A 23,809-nucleotide genomic window follows, 5' to 3' on the forward strand; every position below is an offset into this window, starting at 1 on the left:
CTGTTCTGACTCTGCTGACTATTCGACAGAGATACATCAAGTATAAGCAGAGTTCGGACACGCAGCACCCACACGTGCAAATCAAATTCCATTCTAAATGTCCTCAGTGTTAAAATGGTGTCTTTTGTTCCAGCCCTGACATCTTGCTCACATGATGTTTTGAAAGGTAAAAATATCCACACTGTTAATAAAAATCATAATGTTGCAATTAGTATACACAAAACACAAAAACCATCCCAAATATGTGATTTAAAAAAATTAACTGTGCTTGCTTTTTTCACAATATATGCATTTTTTGTAACACTTGTATGTATATAGAGCTCTGTGTTACAATTTATGTACATGAATTCAAACTGAAAATGAACATATACTGTAGTGAGTCAGTTATATATAACATGATTTTTCCAGTAGGTTTATAAGTACCTTTTGCACATTATACCAAAATGTACAAACTCTTTTGTTTGTTTTTGGAATGTATTTAAGACTTATAAAACCAATGCTACCCTGGAAGTCTTGTACAAGATTTTAAGACATTGAAAGTTAAAAATCTCATCCTTATACTGCAACAAGAGTTTTCTCATGTAAATGCTTTAGATATTTTGTATTCAAAAATTGTAATCCTCAATTATGAAAAAAATAAATAAATACACGTCTATTTCAAGACAAGAGGGAACCTAACCAGTATTTTTTTATTTCATTACTAGGACCTTAGTAATTTTAATTCTAAACTATGTGAATTCTTTGTCAATGATGTCATAACCTCCTAAAATCAAAGATGCCATTCTGGAAAATAAAAATAAAAAAAGTGTCAATTTTCAATGTACATTTACAGATGACATAAAGCTTTAACACTGTATGAAGGAGACAAGACAATACAAATTGCTTTCATTTTCCACCTGCCATGGGAAATAACTGTTTCAGAAAGGTGTTACTGTATTTGTACTACGTAGAAGGCACAGGATGTACAAATGAGGGAATCCTAAATTCACAATGCCTGTCCTTCACTCTATTAAATCAATCCTAATAATTGTGAAATAGTAATTGAGTAAATCAAAACCATGAAGCTGTACATTGCCATGAATACACAAAAGTTTAGTGAAAGTAGTTTTTAAATCTACATATTTTGGTCCTCAAGATGTCTGCAACTTAAAACGCTGACATAGAGTAAGAGACAATAAATTCTACAGATAAAAATCACTTTTTTTTAGGATTATGGTAATAATCTCTTAAGGATGGGCTATCTGGTGCTCAGCAAGAGATTCTTCCCCAGTCAGAGTAGAGTTACACTGCAGGTTCCGTCAAACCTCCTTTTATGTGTGGCAGGATGATCTGACCAGCCATTTGGAGGGACAGGAGCCTTGTCTATAATGAAAGTTTGAACTGTTTAAAGGCACATTTTCAAAAATGTCAGTCTAGTATTAAGCCTCCTAATTGGACAAAACACAAGTTTTTAATTCATTACAGAGTATTATATATGCATAAGCTACTTACATGGAAGATAAGTGTCACTAGCAGATCATGTCTGAGCTACCACAAACTTTTGAAGCAATCCATGAATCAGCAAGATAATCTCACTCAACCCTCCTACATATTATCATATGCTACCTAGTAAGACTGCTCTTTTAGACCATATTGCAAGAATGAATTATCTTAAAATAAATTTTCTCAAAATCAGCTGTAACAGTATATGAATTCCCTAGGTGTGAACTGGGCAAAGATTTTTCTGAATAAAAATGTTGTTTTAAAGTTCCCCAGCTATGTGCTTTGAAAGGCAAAAAATTATAAATACCATTTCATACCAACATATTATTATACCAATGTATTGAGTCATAATCCAACTTTATACAAATACCTGAAATCTCAGACCCATAAAACTGTATGTGAAGTTTCCCACTCTCATGATAATTAATTTCAATGTCTTCAGTTGTGTTAATTGTAGTGAATAACTTTTACTTTTTATAGAAGAAAGAAGTTGCTAGGTTCAAACAAATACTTAATATATCTGTGCTTTGTACAGTGCAGAAAGTACATCCTTCAATAAAAAACCCTGTAACTGGGACACAGTCTTTATTTACCTGGTCATTAAACTTAGCAATATTGCAGCCCATAGCACATCTACTATACTACAAATCAGCAAGCAGTCAGGAAAATATTGGGCAATATTAGGTACCATAACTGAAGCAGCAATGCAACAATGCAACAAATCTTGCCATCCAATAGACACTGGGGCTGAAAATTTGAGCCCTTGCAATGCTACCATAAAACAGTGAAAACAGCAGGAAATCCATGGCAGTAAGTATCCACAGTCTGGAGAAGGAATTGAAACAGCAAGGGGTAGAGACATAGTTAGTACATAATCTAATGAGAATATACTAACAGTAAGAAAGGGGTAAAGAGAACACATCAGTAGATCCTCAAAAGAGTTCAAAGCAACTGATTCTAGAAAGCTGAGAAATTGCATAACAGAAGAACTAAAACAATAAAGAGTTGTAAAAAATTACAGCATGTACTTGACACAGTCAGAAGAGCACCATAAAGTTGTATTTGCAAGTACTAAAAATCTAATAAATGACTCAGTAGGATGCTGATCAAAAGCTGCAATAGTGGGATCCAGAGGAAACAAATAAATGGTTAAGGAAGAAATAAGCAGGAATACCTTTGAACAGGAGAAGACTAAAATTTAGATTTCTGTGTTGCTCAGAAAAAGGCAAATAAATCTTAGAAAAACATTTAACTTAAAATGATCTTGATATAGTTGGCTAAAACCTGAAACTATGCTACTGTCCATATAGGATGTTGAAATTTGTTTTCTCTTGAGTTGGCACTAAAAATCTGCCCCACGCCAGCACTGGAATGCAAAATTTGGAAAATGTTTCCATTAAAAAAAAATTAAAATATTACAGCTTTTTATGGTTTTGGAGTGGTTTTTTTGGGTGTTTCTTGTTTGTTTGTTTTGTTGGGGTTTTTTTGTTTGCTTTTTTTTGGGGAGATTTTTTTTTTTTTTCTGGAAGGAAACCTAGGAAATCTCTTTAACTGCATTATCTCCTTCAAAATATATTGAATGTTGTGTTAAGAGAAAACACTATCTTATCTTGTAAAATTCTACTTGCAAACTAACCTGATAAAAGGCACAAATTCACTTTTAGAGTAATTCAAAAGTAATTTAAAATACAGAGTAACAGTATGTCAGGAGTTGTCTGCTTCCTCAGAAAACAAAATCAACACGACCCTAAGCATTCTGATAAATATTTTCAAATCTGCAAGTCAAAAGAGTAGATTCCTTGAATTAATTTAAAAATCAGACCTTCAATACACAGTTAAATTTTCAAGAGTTGTGTCATTCCCCAAGAAAAGTCAAGGGTAAAAATCTGCAAAACTTCCAGCATATCTTAAAACAATTTCATTGTTTGGGAAACTTGAAAATTATTTTGATAATTGATTTTTTTAAAGTTCATAGATTTCAAAATACTAGCAATATTTTTTGTTAAAAAGAAGTAGAGTTCCATTCAATAAGATAATCTGTAAAGTAAAAGGATTTTCTTTCACATCTTTTATTAACTGAAAGGGTGTGTATTATCTCCCAATGCAGTTAGGGATAGAAATCCCAATACTCATAAAGACTTTATGTGAAAGCAACCTAAGATAGTGTAAGCCTTAAATAAGTCTGATTTTAATACTTCACATTTAAAGTCATCATGGTCTTAAAGAAACTACAGTCTTTCCAAGAGACAACAAATTAAGAAAATTCTTCCTTGGTTGCACTGCTAGACAAATCCAAGTTCAATAAAAAGGCAACCCATTCAATATTACCCATCCTGTCGAAAATGAAAGCCTTAAAAGTTACAACTCTTTCTCATGCTGTGATTATCATTGTCTGTTAGTGTGTCTTTACCTTCCATACAGCTGGATGTAACAAGTGCTAGTTTTTCTTCTGGGTGAAAGCTCCAAGTGTTTACTCATACCTCTTAAATTTGAACATAACATAATTTATCTGTCTGGGTGTGCAATTCCTCCTGTTGATTCTTGTATCTGATGAACTACCAACCTGCCCAAAGAACATTACTCAAGAGTAGTGTTTTTTGCAAGTCAAAATTAATCCACACCGATATCATTAAGTCCTGCACTACTAAAATTCTAAATTCAGTGAGAAAGATACATTGTATAGAATGAAGAGAACTTGTGCATTATTGTAGTAGATGAGGGTTTACTGTTTTTCATGGGTAAGTCTGAGTCTCCATAGAAAACATACACTGGACAGCTTAACACCATAGTCAGTACCAATTTTTCTACTTAAAATCAAAATTAATTGAATAAAGAAAGTGTGAAGATGCCAATACGCTCCTCTATTAGCAGGAATTTTAACTTGTTTTCTTTTTATGCACATTTCATTTTTCTCTTACAAAAATATACCGTGTTTTGCAAAATAGACAAAACAACACACTACTGAATATAAACTTGAGTAGATTAAATTTTCATACATTTTCCATAATTTAAATGATTTTCTATATTTAAAAATGCAAAGTAATTTAATAATTTCTATAAAATGTGATGATTTTAAAGTCAAAGGCCTTCTAGGAGAAATATTCACATCTAGTGGCTATTCTAAATAAAACATAACAGTTCAGTTTGGAACTAAAAACAGCTTTTTCTGTTCTGTGAGATCCCACTACAGTAAAATCTTTCTCAATATAGCAGTTTTGTACTTTTACCCATTTTTCCTGAATACATATCTTTACTGAGCAAACTGAATCCTCTTTAAGAAAAAAGTGAACTTAATTAACTTTACGAAGAAACAGTATTTGCATCTCAAAAATATGCTGTGACAGCATGCAGCAAATTTATCTTTTCTGCAGCTAAACATTTTCACTTATTTATGCCAAGATAAACATTTTTTCCTTAACTACTTTAAAAAAGTCAAGATTACAGTCTTCCAAAAAGCTGCACAAATATACGTTTTACAATTATGAAAGTACATACAGATCATGCATTCCCTGCCATATAGCAATTAATTTATTCAGCATTTCATTACAAAGAAGTATGATACAAGTAAAGTACTTTAACTTCTCTTTTCTTTTTTTTTTCTTTTTTTTTTTTTTTTTTTTTCCTACAGGTAGGGTTTCTTCATTCTTTACTGATTTTGCAGAAAAACAGTAAAAATATTCTGCTATGACTGCTGTCTTATGCATAATTAGATGACTAATTCATAGTTATGTATTAAGAATCATTAGTGGAAAACAGTGGATTGAAAAGAAATTATGTAGGTAGCAAAATAACTAACAACAGCTGTCAAAATACTTACACGTAATGTCCAGTTTTTATGCCAAGAAATCTTGAGATTCAACAGAGATTAAGTATCAAGGTGCAACATGAAAACTTCACTAATAACTCATTTAGCAATGTGGAATTTTAATTACGATTTTCTGTGCTTCATTAAAAAATGTATTTAAAACTTGAAAATTTAAGTTAGACCTATTACTCTGAATGGACATTTTCATACATGCTACTTTTGTCCCCTCTAGTGCCCAGTGTATTTTTGTAGCAACCCTACTCTGTTCCATTTTGTGTTTAAATGAACATACAGACTTGCATGTGTTCATGCATTTCTGCAAATATACATAAAATATTTTTAAGACAAGTCCAAAACTCTACCATTTCACTTGAGACAAGAGAAAAAGCATACCTTTTCTGGATCAGTTGTTGTAATGACCCACACGCAGTGTGCGTTGTCTTCATATTGAACGGGATAATTTGGTGATGTGATAATGCCGCTCGGTCCACGTAAATTAGAACCACATGTTCTAGCTGAAATGATAACCAACAAACCAGATTGCTTTAGACTGGATGCTCTGTTTAAAATGAATATGATAAAAATGCCACAGCATTAGCAACAACTTGCCATGAAAATATTACTATGCTACATACTATATTACTATGTATATTCCATAACAATCTGCCCTTAAAGATATTTCAGCCAGACCAAAAAATCCTGAAAATTTACCTATAGAGGAAGAAATGAGCACTTTTCAATTTAATCAGCCCAACATTTACAGTACTTTATTCTTACTTTATGCAGATTAAATACTCAAAATTATCATATCAATATTCTGTTTGGAGAGAGATTTACCCTTTCCAAATGGACAGAGGGAGCCTTCTACCCATGAATGTAAGAAGGGCCAGTACGTGCTCTCCTTCATGATTTCCCCATAGCTTGGAGAAAGAAACACATGTATCACAATATTTATGTAACTGTATGTCCTTAACCTAAATATGACCTTCTGCGGTGTCTTAGCTCTTTACACCATAGGAAATATAATTAGAAAGAAAAAAATTATAAAATGATTCAAAGCAGTATGTAGTCTGACTTTGGTAAAGCAGACTGAGTTCTGAAACCATCACAATCTCTCTGCCACATTCAGCAAACCCAGATAGTCAGCATTTAAAAAATATATTACTTAATATATTCAGTTATCTTTTAAAGAGCATTAAGGATAGACTTTGCAAGAACATTCAAATTTCTCAAAATATTTAAGAAGCTAGAAGCATCTAAAAAAATTTAGACAGATAATTTCCAGTGACACAGATTTACAGAGCTCAGAATATTTAAAAATGTCATTGTCATGTTTATGGTAGTACAGTACTTTGTCAACATGCTAAACAGAGAGTCTAGATCATAAAATTGCTAAGTACAAATTTTGCAGAATTTCTTAGATACAAATCTCAGAATATACCCATATATATTCTACTACCTTCTGATGTAATTTAGTCCCTTCAGTTTCTTAAGTTTTGGTACAGGCAAGAGGAATGACTAGATTCTTTAAAAACTTGGTCATTCTTTTTCTGAATATTGGAATAAAACACGCAATTTATTTCTAATATTTTAGAAAATTTTAGTTTTCATCTCTGTCTGTGGTTGCCTGCATTCTAAAGCATGAAATATGGGTGTTTCTTTACTTCATGAACTGCTGGGAGGAAGCCTGATCTTCTCCATGAATAGAAGTACCACTTCTATTGGTACAAATTTCCTATTGGTACAAATAGAAAAAAAGGTACTAGATGAAAATCACTATCAGATTTTCTATCCCTCCCTCACAATACACTACCAGCACTTGGCCCTTTGTTACAATGTTAAGAGACTTTGAGAAGTCATTATAATTCTGTGACAAGATTAATCAACTAGGACTCCATTTTCTGTGAAAATGTCCATCTATGTATGTAGGGAGAGTGGAACTAGATGATCTTTAAGTTCCCTTCTTTCATGGTTTGTTTTAATTCTTACCACTTTCTTTCTTCTAGTTACTATTAACAAAATTTTCTTTATGCCTTTTTAAAGTTTTAAACCTACTTTACCTTTTTCCTAATCCTATCTCACAATAAAAAGTAAGTACACTAATAATTAGCTAACACCAAACGTGCCACACTCATCAATACATTAATTTAAAAAATCTCAGAATTAGTAAAATCTCAAATTAACAAATCAAAACCACTACACTTTCCAACCCTAATCATTCTGAGATTCCATGTTTATGACCAAAACTGTCTTAATATTCACACACCAATTTAAGTCTCAGCACATGGAAATCTTCTGTTACAATCCCAGTAGAAGTCTAAACAAACCCCCTCATCTACATAGGAAGTTATACAAAAGCATCATTTAACAGTTATTAAAAGGGTGTTTGTACTTAACACAGAAAAAGAGTCACAGAATCACTTAGGTTAGGAAAGAGGTCTAGGTTCACCAAGTAAAAGGCTTAACCTACCACTGTCCAGTCCACCACTAAACCGTGTCCCTAAGTGTCACAAAAAACTAATCACATTTAAGTATGCCACACTATGCTGCCTGCTAACAATACAGAAAGCTTGGCACATTGCTGCTGTACTAAGCAATCTATATTCTTTTAATTGAGGGAATAACAAGGACAAGTTAATGGGATTTGAAATACAGGGCATTTTCCTTCTAGTAACTGCTAGAAACACTATACCTCCAGGACCATAACTATCACACAATCTATTACTTTATTTTCAATTCCTCCTGCCTAAGGTCTGCTGCAGCAGACACTACTCCAGAGGCGCAACTTTGTAGCAATAAAAACACCAGGCGGCCCCTCCTGTAGCTGTCCATAAAGAAAGAAGGCTAAGAAACATCTCCCTTGCAGAGAGATTTTTGATTCATGCTGTTACTCCTTTCTCCTATTCAAACTTCTAAGATAAGGCTAAAAGGATGGGGAGGGGAAAGGGGTAAAGCCAAGCAAGAGGCACAATTGAAGTTGAGCCCAGAGGTCTGTTTAGGAAATGGAGTTATTGCAAAAGATATTGCATAAAAATGTTAGATAGCCTTGTACGCTGCCTACAGAAAACAGGAATGGATCACTGTAAGGTTTTTGTGTGGAATTCAAGGAAACTGGGGGCATTTACATTAGCACCAAGCAGTTTCCGAGGGCAGTGTCTGGGGCCTGCCATTACTCCCTGCCTGTGACCCAGGTGTGGTGTGGCCAGGAGCTGCACCACCAGCATGAGCAGACCCCAGTGGTGCTGGGGGCCCTGGGAACGCAGCCACTGTTGTGCCCTTTAAAGTAATGTCAGGAACTTGCCAAGAACAAGATGGTTCCTGTGACTTTCCATCAGGTTCCTAAGTTTTGAGCCTTGTTAATCACCATTCTGAGCTTCTTCAGTAAGACTTGTTCTCTTGAAGTCATTAAGCTCACAGTAGTCACATGCAGTTTATCAGCTTTTCCACTTTAAGTTGATGATAATTTAGAAATTGTGATAAGCACTTCTTTGCACTGTGTATTTTATTATTTTTAATTGGTGCTTATGTGAGCACTATGAATGCTGGCATCTTGGACGCCAGTAAAGGAATTGAGAATAATACAGACTGAAAATAGAACCTGCCTCTTTCACTCCTCACAATCCACAAACATGCATGCCATAATACTGGCCAAGAATTATACACCATTAAGAAGTGAAGCACACACGTGTTTATACAAGTTGAAAAAATCCAATCTGGCAGCAGGAAAAAAAATTGAATTACAAAATAACTAGGTAATGAAAACTTTTTAGACAAGTGTATGAGTTTTATATAAATGAGATTATGTTTTAGCACATTCTTGAACAAAAAAAAAGTTTAAGTTCAAGTGTTACAAATCTTCCAGTGTTTGTTAAACTGGTATAATTTGCTGCCCTGGTAACTAGCATTGTGGTGTAAGATTCTGTGTGTACAAGAAGTATCATTTTGGTCTACCTCAAAATGACAATAAAAGTATCTCCATCAGTTTATATGACTTCTTTTTTCTTTTCCAATTAATGGTGGTGGTTTGCTCTGCTTATCCTGGCTGGGTTGATTGGTTCTAGAAGAATATAAGGGAAGCACATTTCAAGGGTCAAGGCTGTCATTGGCATGTACAATTGAAATGTGCAACCCCAAATAATTTTTCTACTGAGATAAAAGGTTCTGTACATAGAGATCCATTCTTTATTTTCTCCTATACACATCAGATCTGATGTACTTCAGCAGCATTTATAAATTTTTGTGTGTTTTTGTTACAGACAGTAGATTGCAATGGAAAAACATACAAAGTAACAAAAAGCCACTTCCCCTGTTCCTCCTTAAAAGTGGGGCAGGCAGGAATTTAAAGCAGGGGCGTCTAGATGCAAAAACATTTAGAAATAAGTTAGAAGGTCAGGTTTTATGTAAAGGTGAGCAAAATAGATGAACAGAAAGGAATTTACTGAAAAATCAGGACTAGGTAAATATCTGGGACTGATAAAAACATAGCATGATAGTGAGAATCTCATATTTGGGAATTAATTCAGAAAAAGTTAACATAAACCTAAATAATTAGTTCTACTTAAAGTAAGTTAATAATGACAAAAGGAAAACTAAGTGAAATTAAAACTATTTAAATGAAATTTGCTCCCTAAATTGATACTCTTTCTACACATTTGATGGCATGCTTCAAGCTACATAAAAATCTTTGTACATTTATAATCATATATACACATATACATGAGATATTGTTCCCTGTTTTAGTTTGCTTAGTTTTGAATTTCATTGCAGCAAAAACTATAAATTACCCTTCCAAACCTCACAAAAAATTCCAAAGAATAGCAGTTACCTCTGCAAATTGGCCTGTGGTCACTCCAGGCAGCCAGTGTATCTGTCACTCTCTGACATGTGATGCTCTTAGAACCTTGCAGTACATAATTGTCTTCACAGGAAAACTGTACACTTGCACCCACCCTAGGAGAAAAAGTGGAGAAAGAAGGAAGGAATTAAATATATTTTAATATCAACATTCTCAAATAAATATTGTAAATATTTAAATGTAAATATTTGATGTAAATATTACCAAGTGATAATATTTCCAGATCCAAACAAAAAATTCAGGTGCAAAATTCTGCTCTATAAATATTGTATTCATAAAAAAACCCAACTTATACTCTAGGGAAAAGGTCTATTATTCAGTTTGCCCTCCTTTTAAGGAATACAAAACAACTGTAACACTAAGTTTGTTCTTTTACAATACGAGTTCAATGAATATATGGATATATATTTTATATAAGAAAATATATAAACACAATTATTTCAGGCAACAGAACTTACTTAATGGATAATTTCAACACTGCTGTATTCACTCAAATGAAAGAATAAGTAATTAGATGTGGAAATTTGTCAACACATATACCCAGGAAATATTAATTTCAATCAATGGCAGAAATCCATTAAATATTCCTGACCCTGCTGAAATTTCCTCTAAAACATTACAATAAATGATAAATTGTTCAGGACTGAAAATTGGCTATTACACTTGTAACACTGAAATGTATCCCTTTGGAATTACTTATGCTGCCCAATTGTTAGGAAGATTTTCAAAAACTGTATACATTTATGGTCTATATCACAGCCACTTTTCTTAAACAGTATTTACACATCTGGCTCCATTTATTATTTATGACATTCTTTGTTCCCCATCATAATTACCTGGTTCTGTTGTTTGTTTTCTTGCACTTTTAAATCTGTATTTATTATTATTTACTTATTTATTCCTTTAATGAACTAAGTGAACTCAACAAAGCAGATCTCTCAGTTTAGTCTCTGCAAGTTATTGAGTCCTAAACACCAGGGGTTTGCTATATGGCACTCAGGAGGCTCAATGCTTAAAACTGTGCTGTGAAAAACTGTACATAATGCCATTCACTATCACAAGCTTGTTCCCACCCTTCATGGACAAGTATTTTCTTAGTTTCTCAGAGAATCTCAGAAACACTAACTATATTGTTTATTGATATTATTATGTGCTTCTATACTTTTCTTCATTCTTTCAGGGAATTTTAATAGGATTGTTTTCTCTTCTTTTTTTTTTTTTTTGGTTAATTTTAAAATTTTAGTATGATGCTTCAAATCTAGAAAAGCTTTTAAAACTGCTTTGAGTTGTTAAATAAGAAAACTCAGAAATGCTGGGAAAATATTGGCCTTTTTCTTCCATAATTCATGTAAAATGCATAAAATTCTTGAAGGGTAAAGTAAGTTTCTAAAATTGTCTTTATTTTATACTTGTCATAATCTTCAGAACATTCTTAAAGCTTTCAGGAAAAGACACCAAGCATTTTTCTAAAAATATACCTCAAATTAATAAAATTTAGTTTATTTTATTTGTAAAGAAAAATTTACTCATTAATCTGACATTTTAATGTCATAAACACTTTTTTGGGTTTTTTTTTTTTTTTAATGGATTTTTCTCCTATTTTCTAGAATTAGGATCTCTGTATTTCTTCTTCTTGGGAAAAAACCCAAGAATCTGTTACCTAGCAGTAATAAATGGAAATTGAGAAGTAAAGTATTTAAAAATCATATTGGATGAAGACCATTCTACAAGGGTAATTGATGCTTGAATCAACATGAAAACCAACATTTCCCTTAAGTTTGCTACTATCAAGTCACATAAGGAGAATTACAAAACTGTGCACATACAAAAACATAGAGTGAAATTAAATGTATAATTATTTGCTGTCTCCAACAGCAATTTATAATTTAACATACCTGAATAACCCCCCCAAGTAAGAAAAAAGAGGATGGAGGGAAATGAACAGGAGGAATACAAATATTTTTATGTCTAATGAAGTAAGGTAATGATCTAATGTTTAGATTGGGTTTTGATCATTGTAGAAATACTTTTAAAAATTTTATTAAGGTATACATAAAACATTACACACTAATTTAATCTATACACTCGTGATGATTCAATTTGTTTCAATATTTCTCTACATTATTCTACATTATTCTATGTATTTCAGGGGATTGGGGTATTTTTTCCTGAAGCTCTGGAAATAGCTTGTATCTAAGGATCTAAGGGCAATTAATGTGAACTTCATATGTTTTATACAGTGGGTATAATCTTCTGAAATGTCTGAACACAAACTAAGGGACACAAAATAAATATGCTGAATGCAACCTATAATAACAAAGAAGAAACATAGCAAAAAATGTCACATTAAAGAGCAAGGCACAAAGTACTCCAAAGCTCCTTATGGATCTAAATAAGCATCTTAGAAGAGGGGATGCATCTGGATCACAGTCTACAATAAAACTATTCACACATCCAAATTGCTGAGTCTTTCCATTAAGCTTGACAGTTTTCCATTTAAAAAGGGGACATCCTTTTGAAGATGTCTTATAAATTGATATGTGATTTCAAAGAAAAATCCTAGTTAATTTAATATCCGCTAGTTAACAAGGAAAGGTTTTAATTTAATATGGAGAGTTTTATTGGGCTTTTTTTGTTTGTGGGTTTGTTTTTTTTTCCCAACATCTCTACCTCCCTAGTCACTGAGCAAATCTGTGTGCACCAGAAGTCTTGTGTTTTCCTTTGTTACTTCTCTCTGTAAACATCAAACACAGGGAAGAAATCTGTTTCCTCATTTTTTTTTCTATTTTAAATTTGAACTCCATCCAAACATAATCTGTGGGTTTGTAAAGAAGGCTAGAATTTGACTGGAAGAAGCTATTTTCAAAAAAAAAAAGAAAATACCAACATGAAAAAGTTAATTTAATTTTCACAATCTGTATTGAAAATTTAAAAGCCATTTGTTTTACAAGCGTTGGTGAAATTATGGGAAATGACTGCATTTTCACATTACCACACATACCATATGATATTTAAGCAGAGCTGAAACAGTATTATTTAGATACATTTCAGATTTCATTTAAACAATCTACTGGTTTGCAATCTCATATAAATATAAAATGTGATATTGACCTCAAGATTGTATTGATTATGTTCTCATTACTCTAGCCAAGTCTGACTAGCCATTTCTCCCCCAAAATGAATGTAATATCCATTGGGTTGTTTCAAAACCACTGAAAATCATCTCCCTACTTCCTGAAATGAACACAGTGGAAGCATGGCAGGAGGACAGAAAGAAAAGGTTAAGATTTCAATACCTTTTTGTTTGCTTTATTATATTAGAATGAATGCCATTATTATGCCGAAAATGATGAAACCCTTTTCAAAGAACTTGTCATCACTAAATCAGTTGGGTCTCAGGTTGTCTGGAAAATAAACCCTCTGCCTTTCCATCAACCCCACTTATAACATTTCTTTCAGTAGAGTGGAAAAGATTTTGAATAATGTGCATTTTCACGTGTTTTAGTTCAGATTAATATTCACAGTTGTCATTCTCCTGACAAGAACAATAGCTCCTTCTGGTGTTTATACTTGCCTCTTAGAAAAGAAAAAAAAACTTTGCCTTTCTTCACTCTCCAGAGTACTTTTATTACGTTGGAGAAATGCAAGCTGCAGGAAATATTATTTCCCCTTCTCCTGTGGAAGAGCTTAATTTGTCATTTCAGAGAAACAAAAACCAAATTCCAGCCAAAATTTCCATTTAAATGTCTGTCTACATTTAGACAGTTAATTTTAAAATAGATATGATTTAAATAGATATTAACAGACTTTAAAGTACATGAAAAACATTTGCTGTTGCATAATGAGTTTTTCAGATAGCAAGTAATGTTTAGGTGGAAAATAAACTGTTATCATTTCTCTCAAATATTATTCAGAACTGGAGGCCCAAAACATGCACACAATTAACGTGATCAAAGTATACAACATGTTTTATTTATCTTATGTTATATGATGTTGCTTGTTGAACACTTTATGCATTTGTTTATCCTCATGAACAGTAAGATGCCCTTGGTGAAATGAAAATATTACAAGAGGCTGGATGGGATGAAGGAGGTAGGGAAATAGCCTTACTCTGTAAATTCAGTAAGCACAAGCATTACTCATAAGAAATAAGTAAGCTCCAGGCATTTAAGATACCTTTAACCCACATTCATTCCTAAAAGTCTGTGTTCAAAACATAGTTATCTGTGGTTTGCAAGGTTCTTTGACATTTGATTCCCTTGGATATCTTAAAATGTACTTTGAGCTTTAGGGTTATTTTGGATTTTCCTTCTTGGTACTTTTATGCATTGCTGGGAAATTTGTTGTTGAGCTCTTCCATGTTTGGGTTCACATGCTTCGGATCTTTGAACAGGTTTCACCAAAACTATTTTAGTTTGCCTTCTCTTTCAATTTACGGACTACACCCTAGAGCTGAAAAGAAGTAATTTTCTTCCTTACCCTCTCTGAGCTTATCAGTGCTTTTAAACCTGCTGCTGTTTCTTAACAATTGTTCATATGCCACTGATTTGGACCACAACTAGATGAGAGTCTGCTTAGTCAACAGTGTATCATGAACACATAAAAGCTGTGTGACATTTACATATTCACAGAATAAAGTAGATTGGAAGATCACATCAAGTCCATTTGAAGCAAGCCCACTTGGAAGAGAGAGCTCAGAGACCTGCTTGGGTGAGTTCTGAATGCCTTCCTGGATGGAGAGTCTACAAATTTTTTCACAAACTTCAATGTTTTACTACCTTCATAGTAAGAAACATGATTTTTTTAGAAATCCTGAATCTAGTAGTAATTTACCATGTCCTACCTTATTTCCATTGCCTCTAGTCCTGTAACTGTTAATTATTTCCAGAGATGCTTTTCTCACTCCACTGATATCTAAGTGATCATAGATATTGCCCCTAATTCTTTCAACTAAGTCTTTTATTTGGAGGAATTCAGAAGTGGCATGTTCTGCATCATTTATGGAGGGATAAATGACAGATGCCTGCACAAGCAGGAAAGTAAAATACTCTCCAAAATAACAGTGGGAATATAAAGGTATTCCTTGGATGAATACACACTTTAATACCTCTTGAGAAAGAGTTATATTTTAGCATCCCATTTTTACCTAGTCTTCTACTGCCTGATTCTTCTCTCTGCATTTCATCAAACATTAATAAAGACTTAAAAAGGAATTACATATCTTGTCCTAAAATAGCAGCCCTTTGGACAAGGGCTGCTATACATACTGCATTTTTTGTGTCATACCATTTCATTTGCAGTAGATGTGTTGACAAGTTAAATCAGAACACCTAGAAGAGGACATCAGGAAACATTTAGAAAACTTGTGTCTCTAGCCTATTAATTGAAATCTTATTTCCCTTCATTATTTTTAAAACACATTGAACTGCTGCCCTGCCACTAATGAAGTCATGACTTTCCATATAACTGAATCTTTTAATGTTGGAGTTCTTTATGATTTCTCAAACTCCTTTGAGGATAAATAGAGAAAAATCTGAGAAGTATGTCAGTCAGAAAGATAATAGATTTTTAATTTATTTTTCTTGTCAGTAATGGCCTAGGTTGCAGAGAACTTTGCACAATTCCTTCTAATTCCTATGAACTGTTCCTGTATTTTAGGTCTGACTGTCCATTCTCTGCTGAGCAATTTATAAATCTCTGCATGAGCTGGAAGCTCCCATCTCCTTCCTTTGACCCTTTTTCTCTGCTGCACCTTCAAGTCTTTGTCTTTTTTCCTCAACAGGGAAGAAGAAAACTTCCTCCTTGCTCCATAGTGTTTCCTTTGAATGTGTCTTCTTTTTTTAATATAACAAAAGGTGAAAACAAGAAAAAACAGGAGATGGAATTCATCACAGCCTCAGACACTGAGTTTGCTATGTTGCCCAAGCTTTTTAACAGCTTTTACAAAGTGGGAAAACAGATAATACTCTCTGCTTCTTCTTCTATGCTGTCCATGGATTTCTGCTTTTTCTCCATAGGTGAGATTATTATGCTCTAAAACTCTTTTTTAAAATGTATTGATTTAAAAAACAACTCAAGCAAAAACAATTCAAGATACGCAATTCAATAAATCTATTTTGACAAAGGATCAATAAATTTAAAACTAGGGAAATCATACTCATCTATAGTTACAGACTGCCTTAGGTTACAATGTAAAACCTATCCAAAATTATGTATTCTATCACCATCCTCATAAGCTGTTAAAACAGATGAGGTAGTGTTCTTTATCTCCTCCATGACTCATCTTTGATAACTCCCTCCAGGGGATATCTTCTGCTAATGGGCCACCAAGCTTCACTTCACTACTGATAAGATTACATCAGCCCATTGTGAGATGCCCACCCAGGGGGAGGAATAACCATTCCTGCCTGGTTATAATCTGAGATCCGGAAAACCAGAAGAGCTCTACTTATAGAATTCCCAGAGGACAAGAGGTACATAACCACCACTGGACCTTCAGAGGAAGACAAGACCCTTCTACAGGATCACCACTTCAACAGAATCACATCTATCATTTCAACAGGACTGCAGCCACCATTTCACCAGACTGCTACCATCACCCTGACCAACAGGGTGTCAGGTTATATCCTGACTCAGTGTTTTCTGCCTTTATTTTAATTTTCCTGTTACATTGTAGTTCTGACTTTCACTGGTTTGCTTTCAAGCTAGCACAGAGGCTGTGTATAAATATAACAGGAAATACCTTCCTCTTGATCATATAGAAAATTAAATGTGCCTACCTGAAGTCAGAGCCTACCCTCTTCCCATTTTCAGGAATTCCAGGATCAGGACATGTATCAGAAGCAATTGCATCCCCACCCTGGGTCACTGCAAAGTAAAGAAAAAAACATATTAGACATGCAACTCTAAAGATGACTCTTTACATTTCCCATACATAAACTACCATTGCCTGAATGCAACCATATTTTGTCATTTTTTCTTCAACCAGTGGAAATTATTACCAAAAAGAATCCTCACAAAATTGATTTATTTGTGTATTATTTATTTTTCATTTGTTATGGTAAAAAAAAATGTTTTTCTTCTGTGGGAAATGATGGATTTCCAACAGTCAGTCATTCTTTTAATGAATACACTAGAATTCAAAGTTTTCCTCAGACAAGAAAAAAAAAAATTCAGGACACCAGCCTTTGAAATCTTCACAAACCATCACTGTAAGGTTAAGAAGTATAAAAGAAAATAAAATTTCCATAATAAAACCTGCCCGCAATAAGATTTAAAATAAACAAAAGGCAAGAACCCAACTGTGATACTTTAGAACTGTAGAGCAGGAATATTTTTATGAATCCCAGAACCATTAACATTGGAAAAGACCTCCAAGATCACTGAGTCCAACTTTTGACCAATCACTGCCTCAACTGAAGATAAAGTTAATCTCCAGAAATATACAAGATACCCCACTAAACAATGTATTTGTAGTCAGCTGAATATGTGTTCATGCAAATGAGGCTCAAATCTCTATTTTATGTTTTCAGCTAAGAGAAAGACAAGATATACTATACTGTTCCACTCTTTTTGCCCTCCATTCTTTCTCCATCCAGACCATCAGATAATTAAATGATACTATGTATATAGATGCCCAGACTTATGGTACTCTCAAGACTCAAAACAATTTGAAAAGTGTCTCCTTTTTCCCTACTACATTCCTAAAATGGTAATTAAGGAAAATGTGAAGTTAAAAGTTATTAGTGATAAACAAATTATATAAACCAGAAGACTGAATATACAGAAAACCCGAACACACGTGCTTTTTATCCTGCACATATACACATATGGTGTGCCCAGCTGAGAAAAGGAAGAACTGACATAAATACTATGTTAAGTTTGCATTGCCAGGGGTGGCTTCTGTGAGAAACTGTCAGAAGATTCCTCCATGTCCAGCAGAGCCAATCTCTGGCAGCTCCAAAATGGACCTGCTGATGGTCAAGGCTGAGCCAATTAAAAATGTTGGTAACATCTATGGGATAACTGACTAAAATTAAAAGTGATTGCGCTGTTGTAATTGCAGCCAGAGAAAAGCAGGGCTAGAATGTGTGAAAGGAACAGCCCTGCAGACACTGGGGTCAGTGCAGAAGGAGGGGCAGAAGCTGCTCCAGGCACCAGAGCTGAGATTCCCCTGCAGCCCGTGGGGCAGCCCATGGTGAGGCAGCTGTGCCCCTGCAGCCCATGGGGATCCACAGGGATGCAGATGCATGGTCCTGCAGACCTGTGGAGAAAGGAGCCCATGCTGGAGCAGGTTTGCTGGTGGGGCTTGTGACCCTGTGAATGACCTACACTGGAGCAACCTGTCCTTTCAGGACTGCACCCCACACTGCAGCAGTTTGGGGAGGACTGCTGCCCATGGGATGGATTCACTTTGGAGAATTTAATGGAGAGTTACCTCCCATGGGAAGAACAACATGCTGGAGCTGCTTCCTGCCCCCTGAGCAGCATAATTGAACATAACCCCCATTTCCATCTCCCTGTGCAGCTTGGGGAGCAGGTAGAGCTGGGAAGGAGGGAAGGGTGGGAGAAGGTCTTTATACGGTCTTACTTTATTTCACGTTACCCTGCTCTGATTTTGTTAGTATAAATGCAATATCTTTAATTCCAGTCTGTTTTGCCCATGATAGTATTTGGTGAGTGATCTTTCCCAGTTCTTATCTCAACTCATGAATTCTTGGTTGTATTGTCTCTCCCCCATCCAGTTGCAGAGTGGGGTGATGGAGAGGCTTTGGTGGGTGCCTGGCACCCAGGCAGGGCAAACCCACTACAGTTATATGCTTCCAGTCTTCTGTTTCCTCCACAAAAACCAGAACTACTAGAAATTTGTGGATCATATTTTCCACCTTGAAAGATCTTTCGGGAAATTTCTAAGAAAAGGACAGAGCATTCTTCCTGAATTTAAAACGAAACAAAAGGAAACAAAACAAAGTTAATTGGAATATTTTAGCTGCACAAAATAAATTACACAAGTCTGAGTGGATTACAGATGACAGCATTACAGCTGAAAGGTGATGGGAGCTTAGATGTAAAAAGCAGCTGGTTTTCCCACACAGTAATATGCTTTCAAATTTAATACAGCAGCAAAAGGAGTGGTGACAAATTGGATACATACAATCAGATTTTAAGAGCTATAAATCTTCATGTCTGTTTTGGCAGCTTCAGGGACAATTCATTTATATAGGAATTCAAAGATTTACAAGAGAAGATTTAATGAGCTAAAAAGCTGTATTACAGCACTATAAAAATACAATTGAGACAATGCACTATTATGGACTATAGTTCTTGACCTGACCACAAGCCAGGTCTTCTGTTAAGAAGCAAAGAAGCTTCTGATTACAGTACATTTCGACATATGCTGGTTTTTTTTTTTTTTTTTTTTTTTTTAATCTAGAATGTTTTAAGAATACAGGAATCATCTCTTTATCCATTTCTTTTTAACACTACTCATTGTCCTGCATACTTGTTCTGTACACTACACCAAGAAAGATTATGATAATATCAAAAATTTCTTTGAAGACACAACTGAAAATATAAGGTGTTACTTTAAAAAAAAAATTTTCTCCTAAATACAAAAGCGAAACATGAGGAAAAAATTCAGTTCATCTGGACTTTCGTCCATGAATAGCACACAAAAAACTTGAAAACTCTCTACACCAGAGTTCAATCCTGCTAATTTCACTAATATTACTTAGATTGATAACGTTTTTTGTGCGTGAATAAAGGCTTTCAGAAAAAGGGTATACTAGTGAGTATACATATATTTTATTCTGAAAGTTCAATCTTGTAGTTGCTTGAAAAGTGTCAGCACTGAAATGCAGTTATAGTGAAAAACCTGGTCTTGCTGCAAAAGCAGCCTGCTTCTACACTGATGTTTCTTAAAATAAATTCTCTCCCCACTAATATTTCTTTCTCTTTTCCTGGAAAAAAAAAAGTCAAATATTTACTACTTTTAGCAGAGAACTGTAGCTATGTTAGTGGACATGAAATTCAGTTTGGACTACTGAATCACCAAAAACACAAACATAAGCAAAACAACTGACATGGTTATTTGATTTACTAACTTTACTAAACATGAACCTTGTGGAAACAACTGTTACACAAGGTGGAGAATGCTACCTTTGCTGTCATGTTTTAAGGACATGACACATCACACTGGAGTGAAGTCATCTCCTTTTACAGTTCTATGTATATACAAAATGCCTAAGTACTTTGGGACACCAGTAAATGCTGAATGAAACCTTAGTGATAGCACAGAATGAAATGATCTTGCCAAATGGATGACAACCTTTGCAAAATTTTCTTCTCAATCATTACTTTACTCTCACAAGGTGCCGACACACTCACACCAATATCAGGGCAGGGTGGTTCAGCCTTTTGCTTATCCAGAGAAATACACTCTGTCTGATTAGAACATCTGGAACTCAACACATCTTCCTGGAAGTCTACAGGCCTTGTTAAACATGGCACAGGTTTTAGCTTCTATTTTCCCCAGTGAACTGTCAAGTGTACTTTTAACAGATGGTGTTTGCATGACATGCTGTCATGACAAAATAAATCCAATTCCCTGTAAAACAAACCTGCCTGATTTTATCTTTCCAGATGGGGAAAAAAAAAAAAAAAAAAAAAGACTCAATCTCTTAAATCAGTAAAACAATTTATTGCCACTACTTCTTCAGAGACACCAGGGACTTCAGCTCACTTAAGTATATACTTTTAAATATTACTATGCTTAAAACTTTTACCAGCCAGTATTTTAGAATTTAACTAAAAATTAGGTATTGAGATTTATTTTAGCTCCAACATTTGTCATTCAGACTGAAAAGAGTTGAAAAGGTGCCCAAACATATTCCTGTCAGAGATCTTTACCTTCCTCTGTTACAATCCTGCCAGGTATCCCCTTTATCCACTACTATGAAGTATTGTCCTGCTACTGCTACTGAGATCCATAACATGTGAGGAGCAAGTATCATTGATTTGGGTATCTCGTTTTCAAAATATATTTAAACCTTGCAGGCTCTACAAGCATTTCCTGGATACAACATTTCTATGCATCCAGTCACATGCCCAATCTTTCACTGGTTTAATTTCAAAGAAAAAGACTTTTGTATGCTTTTGTGTTAAAAGGTGTTTCATGCTTTTTGCATCTTTCTTCTGGTTTTTCTTCCATCTTTTTCACATCAAACTTGAATTGTTTCTCTTATATTCAAAGCTCATTCACAGACTGTGTGTATTTTAACTATCATGTCAACTTACATTATAGAAATTAGAATTTCAAAACAATGGTGTCAATGAAAACGGAAAGTAATATTCCTATCTAAAGCTTGCAAAACTTACAAATAAATGTAAAGTATGCAAAACCTTCAGCAAAACTATGCACTAATTATCAGGATTTATCTTAAAACACTAACAATGTTTCTCTGAAATGCAAAACTAAGCATTTATAACCTTGCAATTATGACAAATAAATTTAGGACCAGCCTCTCCCAATATATTCTTAGTGCATTCTCAGTATACCCTCTCTGTTAAAAAAAAAATAAAAATTAAAGAGGGTATAATCCTGGCTAATATCAAAGTAAGACATTACATAGGCAGTCCCTCATACTGCATCCCAGTTCTTCAAGGAACCATCAGCTAGACAAAATGGTGAATATTCCATGAGACTAACATAAAAAAAACATTTGAAGTCACAGGGCAGGGAGAAAAGTGAGGAAATATTCTAGTCAGGTTTGGGGTTTTTTGCTTCTTTTTTCTAACAGCAGGTTTGAGAACATCAAAGATGCTTCAACCACCACACAGGTGTGTAATACAGAGACAGAGTACTCTCAGTGGATATGACTTAACTCTGGAACTTCTCAACATGTCAGGCTATTATATACTGCAAAAATTACACATTCTCAAGTCTTTCTGCAGAAATAATTGATGACTAGCTGTGAGTTCATTAATGTGATTGACAGATTTACATTCTGTATACAACCTCTAGGGTTAAGACTAGTGATCCAAATTTCTACTTGATAAAAATAAAATCTACTCTTTCTTCACGGATTGAGAATGAATTAACAAGTTTTCTTATATTTTCTCTGTTGGGGTCATAAAGACTACCGTCTCCACAGCTTTGGAGGTCATCTTTACTGTTTTACTTGATATATGACACAGGAAATTCAGAATTCCTTTAAGATGCTTCACATGCTCTCATTCTAATGTAATAGTAAAGAAGAAAGACTGGCAGTAACTATAAACATAAATCAGATTTTAAAATACTGTAATCATAATAATAAACAATTACCACATGCATTAACATCCTAATTTAGTTCAGCATATGGGAAGTGTTTAATCAAGGAGCAGTATTAGGCAGGAGGAAGGGCTGGTGAAACAGATGTTTCATGCAGCAATACAAGATATATGAAATCTCCCTTGTTATAATATCAGTCCTACTCCAGACATGCTCCATCTTCTGCTTTAGATGCATTTGGAATCTGAAAATACACTAACAAACTACTCAGGTTTATGTAAATTATGTGACGTAATACTTTGAAGGCCTTGACTTCAAAAGTATACTTCAAAAGTATTTGTGGGAGCTTGTCCTGGAGCAGACTGGTCAGACACTGGCCACACAGTCACACTATGGATAACCAACATCAAGCTTCCAGAAATAAGAAGCCACAACTGATGACATCCATGTAGCTTATGGTGAGGTGCAAAGGACTCTGGGACACATTGGGAATGGCCATGCAGATCAAGAGCCTGTGATTGGCCAGAAGGTTTCTAGAACATTCTATGAGAGACTATATGTGTGTCGGCCCTACTTCAGGGTCTTCTGAAGCAGCCTCTTTATGTTTTGTTTTGCACCCTTGTTTGTGCCCTCTTATTTAGTTAATAAACATCTTCAGTTTTGGCACTTCAGTTGTACCCATCCCTTCCTTGTTGCTGTGCCATGTGAGCACACCATCCTCGAGCTCCAGAGACCAGAAGGTTCCCTGTGTGCCCTGCAGATCCCTCGGGATGTTGTTGCTGGCCCATTTCTGGCTGCTGTGCTGCTAGCCAGGTCAGAGAGATCACCAGCAGCTGGATGCATCACAACAAGTGTTGTTATGTATAAATGGGCTATAATGCATAACTTTTTTCAGTGGCCATTACACTACTAAAAAAAATATTGGGTGTTCATGCTTCAGGTTCCAATACCTACAATCTCAAATTTAACAAGTTATGGCAATGTCTTTAGACATTTACTCCTTCTCCTACTGGTAACACCAGCCTTAGAATAAAAATGGATAACCCAGAGCCCTCATTCCCTCCATAATTTGTTCTGAATACTTTTCAAATGTAACAAAAAATTGCAAGAATGACCTTCAAGAAGGCTTTGACGAATACTCCCTGGAGGCTAGACAAAAGACCCTAAAATTCCCTGTAGAAAGATACTGTAAAAAATGGCAGCTTTTCTAGAGCTGAGTGACAAGCTGTGACACAGCAGACAGTCACAAAGATAATCAGCAGACTGGAACAGTCCTCCTAAAATGACAGTCTGAGAGAGCAAAGATCGTTCAGCCTGGGGAAGGCAGGTTCCTTGGAGACCTCATTGTGGCATTCTAGTTCCTAAAGAAGGCTTATAAAAAAGAGGGAGACCAACA

At 34.7% G+C, this 23,809-nt stretch overlaps 1 protein-coding gene across 1 annotated transcript in view; it reads right to left on the reverse strand.

Moving 5' to 3' along the window:
* CSMD1 (CUB and Sushi multiple domains 1) overlaps window positions 1–23,809 on the reverse strand; it is a 1,071,386-nt gene that overhangs the window by 315,409 nt on the left and 732,168 nt on the right. The window contains exons 8-10 of the mRNA XM_041420500.1: window positions 16,922–17,009; window positions 10,113–10,237; window positions 5,681–5,802 (exon numbers count right to left, since the gene is read on the reverse strand). Of these exons, the coding sequence (XP_041276434.1) occupies window positions 5,681–5,802; window positions 10,113–10,237; window positions 16,922–17,009 (335 nt within the window). The remainder of the gene's footprint in view (window positions 1–5,680; window positions 5,803–10,112; window positions 10,238–16,921; window positions 17,010–23,809) is intronic.

The sequence above is a fragment of the Onychostruthus taczanowskii genome, unplaced genomic scaffold (genome assembly GCF_017590055.1).
Source record: "Onychostruthus taczanowskii isolate IOZ18803 unplaced genomic scaffold, ASM1759005v1 scaffold11, whole genome shotgun sequence".
Taxonomy (NCBI): domain Eukaryota; kingdom Metazoa; phylum Chordata; class Aves; order Passeriformes; family Passeridae; genus Onychostruthus; species Onychostruthus taczanowskii.